The sequence below is a fragment of the Cyphomyrmex costatus genome, unplaced genomic scaffold, assembly GCF_001594065.2.
Source record: "Cyphomyrmex costatus isolate MS0001 unplaced genomic scaffold, Ccosl1.0 scaffold498, whole genome shotgun sequence".
NCBI classification, from domain to species: Eukaryota; Metazoa; Arthropoda; class Insecta; order Hymenoptera; family Formicidae; genus Cyphomyrmex; species Cyphomyrmex costatus.
The window spans coordinates 636,203-652,663 of record NW_017279252.1 but is presented as its reverse complement, the minus strand read 5'-3'; the positions used below and the strand labels follow the sequence as shown (position 1 = coordinate 652,663).

Here is a 16,461-nt window from a genome sequence, read left to right as displayed (position 1 = left end):
CCAAAAAATGTAACTCGTTACCGTTACAGTTACCAAAAAAAGAAAGTAACGCAGTTACCAGTAAAGTTACCAAAAAAGTAACTTGTAACTGTAACTTCGTTACAAGTAACGAGTTACTTCCATTCCCTGCTTCTATTGCACATAACGCCTTTTAGAGGCGTCATTCAAGCGAAATATTACACAGTTGAACTCTACTCGGCGAGACTTTTCCAACGACATATATTTTGTATTAATTCGCAATTATTACTTTGAGGACTTTCCTTATAAGATCTCTATTTTATAATTAAGATTCGTTTTAAATTATGTTTTTTTTATAAGTAAAGAATTGTATGGTACATCAATCCTTTACTATTCACCTAGAATATTCAGATTACCCCCAATCTTATAAATTCGCTAAATGTATGTATGCTATTTCACAATTAAACAAATTTTTTATATTTATTATATCTTCATCTAAAGAATGTATAAAACATTATTAATTTTTTAAATTGTAAATTATTAAAAAGAACCATGACAATTGAGATATAATATACGAGTATTATTAGAATATTACTTTATGCGACAATAAAGTATTTAACAATAAGTATGTTAAATTTACGGTTAATTAAATTTAAAAAATTCTGTTTTATAAAATGTAGAATATATACATAATATATTAAGAGAGACTATCCTGAGAGTAATTATCTGATCATTTTTATGTAAACGATCACCTGTGGCGTTTTTATATCCCAATTAATTCTAGGAAATGAATATTTTAATTAATATAACACCTTTTTATTACAGGTTTTCGATAGAGTTACATGCACAGAAAGAACAATTTGGAAGTATCAATTTAGTTAAATATATATATGAAAATAATTTTGTTGGACCATGAAAATAATTACGTAAGAATCTTAAGCATGATAAACAATGCTGTAAAAAGTTTTGATATTCTAGTAATCAGTTTAAGTGTTCTACATAATTAAAATGATCCAACACAATTATTTTCAGATCCGTATCTATTATAACTAATTTTTTAAATACTTTAGTAAAATTGTTCTTTCCGTGTATCTAAAAGTTTGTAAAGAACTTTAAAGACTTTATTAAAAAGAAAGAAAATGTATTAAACAACATTTGTACAAAACAATATTTTATACAACAATTCACACGATATGAAAATACTATTCAGGTAACTATTCTCGAGTCCAAGTACAAAGATAGACGAGGAATGAATAAGTGCGAGATACAAAAGTGTCCTTACGCTGTTTTCCAAGTGACTGATTCAATCCAGACGAAGCTTCGCGATCGACGGATGTGCCGGTCGGATATACAGAAAGTGTCGAATTTTCTTTACGCTTAGGAAAATCGTATTCGTGTCTCGCGAAAGCTTCGGGCAACACGTTCTGCTTGTCACTAGGCACAGCGACAGCATTTTTCTCGGGCCTTTCCGCGAGATCTTGGACGATTGCAGTAGAGATATGCAACGGCACGAGTATGTATGCACACGATGCAGGCGAAAGGGCGTATACGGGCTGTGCTATTTGTGTGTTTACCGACCAATATTGAAATATCTTCTCTTACATTTAATATTACGGGAGCAAATGCGACGCATGTACGCATATATATACAAATATACACACATACGTTCGAATCATGAAATGCATCGTCTCGCTCTGTCTTCTCTTCGCCTCATCTCCCACTTCTGGGTAGCATGCATCGCGAGGTGGAATCGAAGGATGAAGCGGGGATGAATTCGACGCGCACAACTCGGTGAATACAGGATTCCATCCGGATAGAATACAAATAGGAAATATGTTTACACCCCGAAAGCATTCCGAAGTGTACGTTGCGTACACCTTCGACGCTGCCCGTCGACACTTTTTAATCCCGACGTGTGTACTCAATGTGGAATTTCATTTCAATTATATTAGAGTTTACATCTCCGATTTTATGATTTATATTTTTTGATCGTTAAAAATGATTCAGAAAATAGTCTCATTCCTATTTTGTCTCTCTATAGGTTCAATGCAATTAAAGACTCGATAAAAAGTTATATACATAACAAAATTAATAAATAAACTTATTCTTTATTTAAAGATTCAATAGTTATGAATACACATTTTCCAAATAAATATCAATTTTCAAAATTTTCAAAATTTATATGAATGAAAAAGGGAAAAAGAGAATGATTTTTTGTTCTCTCGGACCCCTATCCTCAGCTTGTTAAATCGTAACTATGTCGTGATACGTCAATGCTGGTTCGGGATTTCAATTGCGTTAAGAGACAGTTTCCAGTGGCATAGCTCGATTGTAAGCGCGGCCTGAATTTGATCTCGAATCAAAGGCACAGATGGGGAATTACCGTCGAAAGCGACGCGTTGTGCTAATATAAGGACAATCGGCAGCATTATGCGGGCACGAAGAGGTCGTGAGAAATGCTTTGGACGATTGTCAGGGTGCAGCTATATATATATGTATATGTATACAGCGGAGCCCTGATCGGAATAACAGCGACGAAACGAATTTGCGCCAGTTATTTAGAGGTTAGCGCCGAGTTCTAGCCTATTCGGATTAATTAAAGTGGAAATGCGACGACGGGTGCTCCGCTCGTTCGTACGAGTTTCCTATCGCATGCAATTGCGATTTCTTGGCGTCGTGCCAGCTTTGTTTGAACATTGTTGTTTTCGCGATCAGAATTCCGTCGAACTCTCGTTGTCGGTGCACGAGGAGGGGTGGCACCCAGTCTTTTGACGAAGCGTTGTTTAAGATAACGAACGCTCTCTTCTTCTTCGCGTCTCACCTTGCGTCTTTGTAAAGCGAAAAACAACGGAGAAGATCCGCTTCTCTCCAAGGGTATATCGGGTAACGCCGCTCTTTTTCCTCTATCCTCCCTCGTTCTTACCCATTCTGCCTCAACCATCGAGTTCCTCCCACCGCGAAAAGAGAGTAACTCACTCAAGCTCCCTCCGCGTAGTTGGTGTCATAAGTCAACTCCCTTGGTAAAGGGTGGTCTAATGGGCCCGGGAGAGCTTCACTGGAGGTCTAGGGGAGCTATGGCGACAGTGGAAGAGGTGGAGAACGCGCTCGTCTCACTATGGCTAAACGCGAGGGAGAAAAGGAGTGAGCGATGGGGTTAAGAAACCGTCTGAAGGAACGCACATTCGGAAATTTCAGTATTACTTATTAAGCCTGAAAATATTTATTCTACCTAGGGAGTTTGTTTCGAACTTTATTACTCCCTTTCATTGCTCGCAGCTTGTCGACGGCCCGCAGTGTGCAAAATTTTGCGAACCTCGACAAGAGGCGTGGCCCACGAACATCGAGTTGTGTACGGTATGAATTTCAGTGGTGGATCGCGCGAGCCGATTTAATAACACCGTTGGCCATTGTGCCACATCGAGCTGTATGTGACGCGACTGTGTTAATCGATGCTACGATATCAAAGGTAATGAACTGCAATATGAGGAGTTTGTAAGCGGCCATAGTACAGGATAATTGTAACAGTCGCAATAACCCGAAACCATAATTACTGTATGCGTTGAAAGAACACATAATTAACCTTTAGTTACACGATTGGGTCATTTGCGTAATGCGCATTTCTTTTCTTTGAAATACTAGGAGCTGTGACTAAATAAAGGTCTCTATCTTTTTTCTTTTTTTAACACACAACTTTGCAAATACTTTCTAAAGTTACATGTAAAAATTAAAGTATATTAAGTAAACTTAAAAATTTTGGCATATTTGTAAAGCCCGGTTTTTCTAACTTCTCTGGTTATAGACTTAACTTAATGATAATGTAAAAATTATATTTTTTTTAAAGCTATATGGTTAATCACTAAACTGATGATTTTATAGTGAATAATTTTTAAAGTTATCTCAGTTTATTAATTAACTATAGCTGAGAAAAACAATTTTTATATTATCATAAAAACCAAAAGATAAAAAACCAAATCTAAAACTGATAGAAATCCGGAACACAAACGATCCGTCATAATAAAGAATAAAATAATAAAGAACCGGAAATCGTGTGAGGGTTATATAACTTCTAAGGGTTAACTTCTAAAGGTTGAATGTTTGATATGCTGATGTTTGAATGTTTGAAAGGTTGAATGAAAATTGATATGTTTCTAAAACATCAAAGTCGTAAAAAAAATAATCACTGGACAATCATAAAATAGAAAAAGAGGCAAAAGAGTAGAAAAATAAAGAGTTAATAAGAATAATATTGCGCTCACGCGGCTCGTCACATCGTTTGTGTCAAACTTGGTTTTTCTTCATTATTAACTCAGACTAATGGGTCGGAGAAAATCTTATCGCGTAGACCATCATGACGTGTTTACACAAAAAACACGTGCACCTCTTCCTCGTTCCCTCCGATGAAACCTGAGATTCGCGTTAATTTGATGACTCGCGCTCGGTTTACTTCAGGCACGATGATTAAAGGTGTTGCAGTTATGCGTAGTCGTAAAAAAGCACGGTACGGTTAGGCCCGGAAAACATTGCACTGGGAGTTAAAAATGAAGCGTATGTGATAAGAACACCGCAGACATTAAGCGAACATTGTTGTATTATCACGGCAATAATTGTGGAGTTTAAGGGACTACCCGCCGAGAAACTTGAAGGGTTCTTTATTTAAAATAAGGTTGAAAAGAGATCTCGATTATTTCTTTTTTTCTTCGGACTTTAAGAGCAATAACCTTCTTAATGACGTTTGATAATATATGAATGTAAAAAAGACATGAAATATATGAACAAAGATCTAAAACTTAATGAAATAGTAGCGCGCGCGCTATTAGAAGCATGTAAACTTTGCCTTTTATTTATATCGATTTTTTCATAATATAAATAAAAAATATATAATAACAAACTTGTAACAATTGAATTTCAGCATAATAAAGTGATTTATTATTACAACAAAAATGTAAGTCACTGCAAGTTACTGTGTGAATGATAGTTTAGTTAGACTTGATATCTAATTGTAAGTATGCTTGATTAGTGTTTCGAAGGAAATTGTGTATTTACCTTTCCCTCCTGGGGATTCTAAATCCTCTAATATGTTAATTTTGACGAAAAATCGATTTATGGGATCTCTGAAATGGTCAAAACACAAATCTTATTTTCTTTTAAATGATTATTATCTTTCCAGTACTTCTCCCAATTTATTATAGTAATAATTTCATCGCAGGTGTTCTGAGAGCGTAAGAAAGTCTAATCTTCTTCTCTTCTTTCCTATCTTTTTCCTCTTCTTTAATCTCCAAGACAATCTGACATCCACGATGATCCTGCCGCGACGCGGTGTCTTCCGTTAGGGCACCGTTAAGTCGCGCCACTATATTACGTCACTTGTTCTGAAGTTCGGCGCTCGCTCATCAAGCTCCGGGGGTTTTAACGGAAAATTTTACGAGTGTTGACGAAGCGCTAACCGACGCTCTCCGCTTTTACCTCATCCCCGTCGCGCACCATCACTTCGTTCGCGGCTTTACGAGCGGAGAACTGCAAAATATAATTTAACGATTCGCCGTGTTAAGTTTTGCCTGCGTCGTTGCGCTCCTACGAGACGACGCCGCGCGGCGAGCAGTGAGAAAGAGAGAGATTTTCTCAAGGGCCGTGCCGAGCCAAACCGCCTTTCAGCAAAACGCCCGGCTGAAGGTTAAATGAAACGTTGAACTGCTTTAACTTATGCACTCGCGTATCTAATTAAATTTGCCGTCGCGTAATCACGCGTCGAAGTTCTCTGAGAGAACGAGCATGACTTATCGGCGCGGGTTTAATATGTACTTTAATACGTATGCTGTGCTCTCACATGAAGCAAACCCCTCTCGAAATTCTTAATTTCTCATCAAATCTCATATAATTCTACATTATTTATCCATATATTGTATAATTATATTCCATATAATATAATAGATTAATTCTTCTTCAGTATCAGCGCACCCCTCGCCCTGATGAAGTGAACGGTACGGTTCGCGAAACGTTGGCATTAATAATGAAGAAAGACACGGTGATAACCCGCAAACCTTCTGGTATAATTGAAGAAAATACCCGTGAAAGCCTCAAAAGCGTAATTAAGAAATAATATTTTGTTTTTTAGCGTAACAATTATTGTATCGTTTTTAATATTTTCATTTACCCAATTAAAATTTTCCTATTTTTGATTAAATCTGAAGAACGTTTGAATTAATATTTTATTATTTAGCATAAATTGTAAACTTAAACGTAACTAAAATTGTTTATAACAGAAGCGAGTCAATATATAGTTCAATATATAGTTTGCGTTAATTTTAGAAGAAAAATATTTATTATTATTACATATAATATTACATACTATGCGGAAACGTGGTTATGTTTTTACGGTTCTTCTATGATAGATGTGTTAACGTGCGAAGTGCGAACATCTCACAGAATTTAATCGCGCGCATTGAAAATGCGAGAGAGTAGTTTCGTAGTCTCAAGCGCTATTCTATGACAAGCAAGGACGCTTTGATATCGTTAATGTACATCGCGGATGTAGCTATTCTCCTAAATTAACGCAAACAATGGTATATACCGAGTATCTGGGGCATGAGCGCGCGAGCGAGCCTCAGCCAGAGATTGCGCGGCGAGTTAAAATTTTAGCAATGGCTCAATTCCCGCCGACAACACGAGGCAAAATGCTTAGCAAATTTAATCTGCAAGATTTGAATAATATGTATGCACTAGCAATTTTCGCATAATTCTATATGTAACTGTTGTGAAAGCGGATTAACCACGCGAGAAAAAAGTCCATCGTTTCCTATTATACTCCAATCGTCTTCGTAAAAAAATATTCATCACCTTTTATATTTTCTTTGTGTCTCTTCTGCGGCAGACATTTACATATGCGGTTACATCTGTTACGTAAACAAAATTGAATTAAACATTAATGCATCTGCATATGAGGTACTGTGATACTCAACGTTGTTTTATATATAAATAAGATAAAGTTTGAATATCATTACTATAAAGTTTTTAGTTTATATGTGTAATTAAACACTAAAAAGTATACAAAATATTGTATGTTTATGTATATTTCAATATAATAGGTATTATATGAATAAGTTTTTACGTTCAAAAAACTTTAGATAATATGCTAACAACGGGGTATTTTTCCGCGCTGAATTATTTTTCCATTAAATTTTAATTACTTATTAAATAAGGTTGACTAACCTATATGAAAGTGTTGTTTCTCGCAATTAGAGAGAGAGAGACAATTAACTACATTTTTAATTTAATTAAACATTAAAAAGGTGCATGTTCGCCATAGCGTCTATTTTCAATGCGATAAAACCGTCATTGAAGCAACCAGAATAATTTGTGAGACTTGTGAAAACAATATTGTGTCGTGGAAAGAACGTGTCAAGATTGGTTAAAAGATTTAAGTGGTAATTTCGATGTGAACGATAAATTGTGTTTCAAAATATTCTTTCGCTGCGACATCCATATGCTGCTTGGAAGACGCCAAAAAGTGTTAGATTTGAAAGGTAAATACTTTGATTGAAATGTTTGTACCATTTCTTTTATATTATTATAATAGATACATTTTCGAAAGAACGAAAAATGGAAACTTATTTATACACCTAATCGTATAAAAATGTATTAAATTTGCAAAAATTTGCACAATAGTACTATTAATTTGTAGAATTTTAAAGAGTTGTAAAGACAAAATATTTAATATAATATTTACTTTTCAATATTTGGAAGAAATGTATTTTTAAAGTAGTTTTTTTGATAAAAATTCTCATCATACATATATTTTTTAACGCTCAGATACTATCGCGATGAATACATGAAGCTCTATCTTTTTGTTAATCATATTTTCTATTTTTTTTTTCTTTAATTACGAAATAGGCTTTGAAAAATGGATTGCGTATATATAGAGAAGTTTGTGTTTTATTTCGTGAAAACACGATGTATCGAGTGTATCGATCGATAGCGTATGTTATTTTTGGTATCGCTCTCTGATATTTGGCGGCATCTAGTTCTTGTTTTAGGATAAAACATAGTGGAACGATGAAATACTCTGTCAAGAATGCATCATCAGTCCCCAAAAAATTCCCGAACGCGGGCAATCTATCGCGTGATGTTCTGCAAACGCGTTAACAGTTTCGTGCGATAGATACGAACGACGTACGCGCGCGCGCGCGCGTACAATTTTCGAGCGAGCTTTCGCTTAACGAGTTCGAGGACAGGTAAGATTTACGAGAAAAATGCTTGTCAGCGCAGGGATGGAATTTATGAAAACTCTCGTTTCGCCCCAGTCTGCTCCGTCAGTTCTCCTCGCTCACTCGGCTCTCGTTCTCGCACGCCTCTTTTCTTTCTAACGTACTCCTTCCTCCTTATTTCTCGTCCATCCATTTCCCTTGCGCGGAACTTGGTGCGCCGCTATATCCAGAAAGTACATTGACTTGTGATGCACTTTTTGCGATACATTAAGGCGTATACTTTATGGTACGTGTGTATAACGCGACGCTGGCAGCATACCGCGAGTGCACGCCTTCGACTCAGGGATACGAAGTCGCGAAGACACGCGAATAATGTTAAGGGTGCAAGCGAGTGACTGATGCGACTCCGGGGGTTGCCTCTTATGCAGGTAGAGGTTATCAACCCCTCTCCGTTAAATTACACTTAACTCGATCTTACGGTCGACAAGTGGCACCGTTGTTTCCATTCAATAGAGTTATACAATGACAAATAGCATAATCATACCTCTTGCATCCATAAATTTAATTTTTTTTGCACATACTAGGCAACGTAATTCATGATATGATTAACACGCCAAAGTAAAAATCACTTTAGCCATTGTGAGTGTAATTTAGTGTTATTGTTTATTGCATAATTTTCTTTTACAATAAAAATGATAACTAAACAAAATTAAGTTTTCCAGAAAAGGGAACAATTTAACAGAAAATTATTGATTAATTAAATAATATCGACAAAAAGATCATACTCTAGAAATGTGATATATATATATATAAAGTGTCATTTTTATTTCACAAAAAACATCCTTTTTGAGTTATGACTATTTTAATATCTTACGAAATTATAACAAATCATTTTTAAAATATCACGAACAGTTTATATTTACCTTGATCAACTAATATAATTAAATTCAAAATAACTAATACAATTAAATTAAAATTTAATTTCTTCTTCAAACTTTAATCATCAAAACTGTCTTAATTCTACATTGTTAAATTTATGTGTCAAATTTAATTTAATGTAAGTAGCTACTGTTCCTAAATATATCATTTTATACTAAAACTATATCGTGTTAAATTTAGTTATCATTAAAGTGTTAGTGTCAAATTTTAAATATTAATTTTTAGCGCTGTTTGTAATAATATTATCAGCACCAATAGTAATCGAAATTGTTAATAAAATTCAAGAAAATATTGCAAGCATTGCTTATTGTATAATGTAGTGATAAACCAATTAGTGTGTAAATATATTTAATTAAATAACAGAAATTCATATACTTTTTTCTAACTTTTGCCATTTTCTATATTTTTTCTCATTTGGATATTCTTAGTGTTGTCTTTAATAATCAGCACAAAACAATAATAGAAACTGTTAATGAAATTCGAGAAAATTTGTACTGTATTCTAAATGAACTCATTGTCATTGTACTGTTGCAACCATTAAGGATAGTATCGCCGTGTGAATCGTAACGATAATAGGCAAACTTTCCTTCGTGGTGCAAAAACACTAAAAATACACACCGTTATTCCTCCCATCTAATTACAATAATAATAGCCGCGTAACGGCCCGCCTCGATGCCGCACGAATTTACATAACGTCCGGCATACTTCATTATCGCAGCTATCGATCGTGGAAACGACCAGGGTAGGAATCGAGTCGACTCACTTGGGGTGGATCTCATTTAGATTTCTATTCTCGATCGTCCCGCGATTTCAGAAGAGGCAGCTTTATCAGGTGGACCGGCACGCATGTCAGCCATAGATCGAGTTTTCAGTCGAATGCATCTCGCTCGTCACACAAACGAGTTTTCTCTTCAGTAGAATTTCTTTATGGCAATTCCTAGTAAGATCATCGTATTGTCCGTGCACACCCCCGTATCGATTAAAGTCATTAGATATGTACAGAGTAGCGTAATTCATCCACCATTTGCCTCAAAACGTAGTAAAATTCAAAACTGAATGCAATTATTGTTAAGATGCTTATCACTTACACCGAAATAATTTGCTAAAGAACTAAAAATTTAGCTACCGATCTAACGAACAAGCTATCTATCGTTAAATTATTTTGACGTCATCAAAAATATCATTCTGACATCAAAATAACAGTAAATAACGTCAGTTTGATCGCTGGATACAGATCTAAAAATAATTTTATTAAGCCGTCAAAATAATTATAAAGAAATTTCAAACACGATAAGTAATAATGCAAAGAGTTTTGACATTTTCGTAATCGGTTTGAACGACTGTAATAACGACTGTTTAATTTTTTCGAGTCCAACAAAGTTATTTTCAGATCTGTGCTAGCTAAATTTTTAATTACTTCAACAAAATTGTCCTTTTCATAAGTAAGATAAATTACAAAGTGTACATTATCCGACGCCATTTTAACTCAAAATGTTTATATTGAGTCACTATATATATATATATATATATGCATCCAGTAACTTTAGTATCGACGGCTCGTTCGTACACGGCCCCGAGATGCATGCGGATGCCGTCAGTAGGCTATGCAAACGTATCCATAATACATAACGCGCACACGCGCCACTGTATGCACGAGGCACGTGCATGCTGTGTGTTGCATATGTGTTGCGTGTATACGCGTCGCGTACATGTAGCGGCGGCTTCGCCGCATCTAATGTACACTTTTCACGTCGCGGCAAACTGCGGCGAGCACCGTAAAGATAGTCCGGGGAAGTGCACGTTGGTATTACGTGACGTGACGCTCGATAATGATACCACCGTCGCACGATAAAAACAAAGTGAGCGTTATTCAAACGTATTCGCATATACGTGCGTAGCGCATGAAGGCATGCCCTATACAAGCGGTAAAGGTAAAGATAATGGGAAGCATCGCGCTTTAAACGAAATTCTGCAATGCGTGAGAAAATTATTCGTTCGCCTTATCGACTTGCTCGGGGGGATATTATTAATATATTTTGCAAGGGAAGTTTCCGCTTAGCAATGATGCGACGACCGAGAACGTTCTTCCTGCTCAATTAGATTTAACTACACTGTAACAAAAATTACGTGTAAAATTACAACAATTATAATGGATAATTTTGGAATTTTCCATTCTGTTAGAAATGTATACAGTTTTTTTAAACATCCGTTCTATTACTGTCTAGTATTACTGTGTATTCTCATTAATTGTAACAATACTGCCTAAAAAATGAATAAGAACTTGATAGCTTTACTCAATGGTTCTAAAACAGTTTTCCTGATAAAAATATGTGCAATTTACATAGACTCATTGTCAGTTATTGTCGAGTATTAATAGATTCTTATTAGTTAAAATATTGCGGAAATCGCTAATTGTTCTGTTTTTATTCAGTAAATGTGTTCAAAATTGAAATTATAAAATTTATTATTCCTAGTATTATAATTTACCATCTAATTATATAAAGATATATTAAAAGTAAAAATAACAATATATTTTTGTAAAAATAATTTTACTTTCTCACTATAAATTTTGTAATTCTGACATATAATATTCATGTAATTTTACATATTTTTTTTATAGCGTACGAAGAGAAATATGCCAGAGAAAGATTGCAATAAAAAGTTTTTTAGGACTCGATATAAATCAGATTTATGTCGCAATCAGGATATTTTATCTAGAATTGAGGGCAGATTGCTATGAGATTATACAGTAACTCGTTTTTAACGTCTTACGCGTAGATTGAGGATTTTAAAAGTAGTATATACGTCTATGCTTTTAAAATGCCGGTAGTCACGAGTCAGTCATTTCTGCATTAACGAATACTGTATTTAGATAGATTGTAAACAAGAGTTTTTAAAAACACGCAAATATACATTTGTAGTAAATTGCCATGAAATTACGCTTATAAAAAGATCTTTAACATTTTATATTTACATTAGCAAGATCGATTAATGTGCATCAGCAGATCTTTAAAGCACTCGTACATGTCAAATGTGACAGTAGTTACAGCGGTCAGACACGCTATGTACTATATTGTTCTTTCTGAATTATAAATAACAAAGATACATCGATATATATATATATATATATATATATATTATAATATGTATACAAGTTGCTTCCCTCATCTCGTATACTTGATTATTAGCAAGCCATATCGCGTAAAATGCGACTTGAAATGAGATCATCGTCAAAGATATCCACTTAGGCAAATATGATCTGACGAAACTTTTATGAACTTTTATCGATGCTGTCGTCAAAATCAAAGCGATGCCGAGTGGATCGCAAGTCGAATTAAGAGGAGCCTTGTATTTTATCGATTATTTTTCAAATAAGTATTTTTCCAAATGTTTTTATATAGGTACATACACATACACACATTTAGATTTAAAAATCCTTTTCCTTTAATTAAAGTATAAACTGTAATGTATAGTTCAGACAAATAGATCAACTTTATACTAACAATGAAAGAAATTTAGAAAATTACAGTTTTGTTATCAACTTCTGGCATCGTAACAATATTTGCTTTATAAACTTTATACGTATGTATAAAACTATTTTAGTTTGAACTAGGGATTACACGAACAAACAATATTGAGTTCTTAGAATTGGATTAGGGTGAGGGCAGAGTTGCATAGAAAATGCATAAGAGAGAAAATGAACTAATCAAAGTTCTTCATCTTCTTTCTTCCTATGAAATATAAAAGATCTGGTTGATTTTCTTATATTTTATGCACTATGCGTTATGCAAAAGTATGTGCTTGCAGCCTTAGATACTTTATATAAAAGATTAGTTAAAAAATTTGTACACATGTAATATTGATGTACAGTGTGTAGTATTACATACGATTTATGTGTCAATGACACGTAAATCGTATGTAATCCTACTGAGAGAGAATCAATAAAATAGATAACTTCAGGATCCCTTAAGCAGCGTCTACAATGAGATGTAAAATTGAAGCTTTAAGCCTTAAGTTGTAAAAAAATTGACCAATCATTGTTCTCATATTCAACTGTGGTTGGTCAATTTTTTACAACTTAAGGCTTAAAGCTTAAGTTTGATACTTTAAAATCTTATTGTAGACGCCGCTTTAAGAGCGTGCAAGTGCACCGGGCAAAGTATAGCGCGAATACGGTTTACAGCCGGTTATGAACGCGCGTATGATCGGGTACGAAGCGCGCTTTGCTGAGTGCGAGCGAGTTGAGAGAGAGAGAGGGAGGGAGAGAGAGCCAGGTGTGCTCTCGGCAAACGAGATGGATGTGCTGGATGTTCGCGTATCGCGTGACCACTCGATCAACGCCGCGGCGAGTTGACAGTGACTTACGCACCCGGGCACTCAACGAGATATGACATGCGCCACTGGTCGCGCGCCGCCGATGAGGCGGCCCTATTGTTACCCTACCTGTGTACCCGCCAAACACCCTTAATCTTTCTATCTTTCATAGCCTTTGTCATCGTTCGATCGCTCACGTACACTATATTTCTCTCCCCGCGCGCTCACCTCTCCGCCTTTATCGGCCTACTTCCCGTCTCATGAATAAAGTGCAACGTTCGTTGCTCGCCACGATAATGTCGTTTATTTCACGCGGTAGCACTTTTTTGCATTAAAGCCGGCATTTCTAAAACCGGTTCGAACCTTCGGGGACACGCGTCGCGACAACGACGTCGAACGATGTTAAAGATTGATCGCAGCGCGATCGACAGGCGGTGGTTACTTACCGGAATCCAGAACCGTGTATCGTGGATTTGACGTGTCGATAGGCAGCATATCTCGTACCCAGGAGATGATGGGTGTCGGGGATCCGACCGCGGTGCAAAGAAGGACCGCGTTGTGGCCCATCTCGACTACCTTCGTCGTCGGCGCTTGAGTAATCATCGGGAAACCCATCGGTAGATTTTCCGCTGTAATCACAAAGGAAGGCATCTTTAGTCATTAGCCATTGTACGAGTGCTTAAAAGTCTAAAGTAGTCGGTGCATTATGTAGTAAGAGGCTGATAATATTGTAAAGAGAAGACGGGAATTGATGCATCTTTTAAGAAAATTCCCTGAAAAGCGAATATATTGTACTTATAATAATTGTAACATACATACATAAAGGTAAATTATAATAAATGTGATATTTCACATAATAATGTAACAATTTTAAGAAGCATATGTTATATGAGCACATATTATTCCAAGTTATTATATTTTCATGAATTTGCAAGATCATTGCATTAATTTTCCCTAAGAACCAGGTAACATGATTTTTACATTTTTTTATATTAAATAAAGCGCGAGTTCACAGTGAGCTCATATGCTTGCACGAGTTTAATTGTATTTGTTTGAGCTTTTATATGTACGGACGTGTTTGCACACTGAGTATAATCGATCAAAAATTTTTGACTGCTTCATCCGTTATTCATCTACAAGATGTATGATCTTCTTAGATATCAAAATAATCAAATAATACTATATATATAGAGAGTAGGATGTACATGGATTAGTTATACGGAGATAACATCCAGTCGAAAATATTCACGTATCGGAGATGTCAAAATATTCGAAGTGTACACGTCTTTTACATTGATACGAGGTAAACTTCGCGGCTCGTCAATTATATATTGGACGTGTCGTAGAGTAGATCCGGATAGCCCTCTGTGGATCGTAGACGGGTATCCGGCGACTGGTCTCGCGGGATCGAAAGTTAGGAGAAGCCACTGAAACTGGTCGGTCATGCCGCCGTTCCCATTTCCCATCGCGGTAAACAGATCTTTCGTCTCTCGGAAGGCAGCCCGCTGATATGGATAGATGCGCCGGAATGCCGATGCGATCAGGAATGGAATCGCAGAATTCAATATACCGCGCGGAGATCTTTTGAAAAGATCTGCCAAAAAGATCAAACAAATCGCGATTTCATTTGACATTTTCGCTTTTTGGGTGTTGGAATAAAGGAATAAACATCACGCAAAAAATCTCTAATTTACTATTTATGGACGCTCAGTTTTTTCCATTTTTTATAATAACTGTGTTTTTGACATTTTAACTGTTATTTGATAATTAAGAAAAAATATCACTGAATTTAATTAAAAAGATAACAACATCTGCCAAAAGAGAGAAATTGTAATCATTCGACAAAACAATCTATTTTAAGAGAAACAAAACGATATTTATGAAATACACTGACACAATAAGAAAAACAAGTCAAAATATTCACAAGCAAATGTGACGTTTTTTTCAATATTTAGTGGCTATAAAAAATTGTAACTATGATGACAAAATACTCATAATAATGAAATATCATATTTATTTCTATAAAATATTTCTCATTAATTATAAAAAAATAAATATGATGGTATATTTGTCAGGAAATAAAATTTTATTTCACCACATTTAAGTAAGGATTTATTTTAGTGAAATAAACGTTACATCTCACAAATAAATTGTCAAGTTATCTTCCTCAGTGTATTATGGCGACATTTGAATCTTCGTGGATCTTAATAGGCTGTATGCTCACCACGAATCTGCTCGATATCCAATTAAAAGATATGTTCGATAGAGATTGAGCGCGTCAAAGGAACGATGCACAAGTCGTGCGTGAAGTTCAGCCTCGGGGCAAGCAAGAAGATTAATTCGACCTGTTTCGAGGTACACGTGATACGACCCACATCGCTCCCGTTCTTCATGTAATTACGACGGCGCTACATTAATCCTTGGGGTGAACTCGTAGTTAAATCTAAGTTGGCGACGCGACGTACAAAGTTCCGAACAACTCCCGCGATTGTCCTGCTTCCGTTTCGACGGTGCTCGTACGACGAGATGAAGACAATTTACTCGAGCCGATTTAATAACGACTTTTCAGTTGTTTATTTCAAGCAAACGCAGAATTTATTTTACAAAAAATGTAGAATGAAAAATCTTATAAAGAAAATATAACATACAAGATATAATATATAATAGAATTATATTATATAGATTAGAGGTGGCCAATCTGCGATATGCCTAAAGAAACACGCGCTGTCAGAGAAAAATAAAAAATCAAAAATAAACAGTAAAATAGTAACCGAGCTCTACTAAAATATATTTTTACACTTATACCTTACCCGTATGAAGCTGACCTCCCAATATTAAAAAATCGATTTTTTAATATTGGGGGGTCAGCTTCACACGGGTTTATACCTTCTAATTGCGTACGTTTTGTCGTCTTAAAGACATTAGGTTGATATTTCATTGCTGCATTTTTGTTATATGACAAAAATTTTGAGTATACATTGTATATATATTGATTGGCTATTAGATAACTTTCTCGAGAATTCATGGCTAATCTTAGAACAATATTTTA

At 35.4% G+C, this 16,461-nt stretch overlaps 1 protein-coding gene across 1 annotated transcript in view; it reads right to left on the bottom strand.

Moving 5' to 3' along the window:
• Positions 1–13,924, bottom strand: part of Lar (tyrosine-protein phosphatase Lar) — a 44,401-nt gene extending 30,477 nt beyond the window's left edge. Inside the window, exon 1 of the mRNA XM_018545347.1 lies at positions 13,859–13,924. Within this exon, the coding sequence (XP_018400849.1) occupies positions 13,859–13,907 (49 nt within the window). The 5' untranslated portion in view covers positions 13,908–13,924. The remainder of the gene's footprint in view (positions 1–13,858) is intronic.
• Between the last annotated feature and the right edge of the window lie 2,537 nt (positions 13,925–16,461).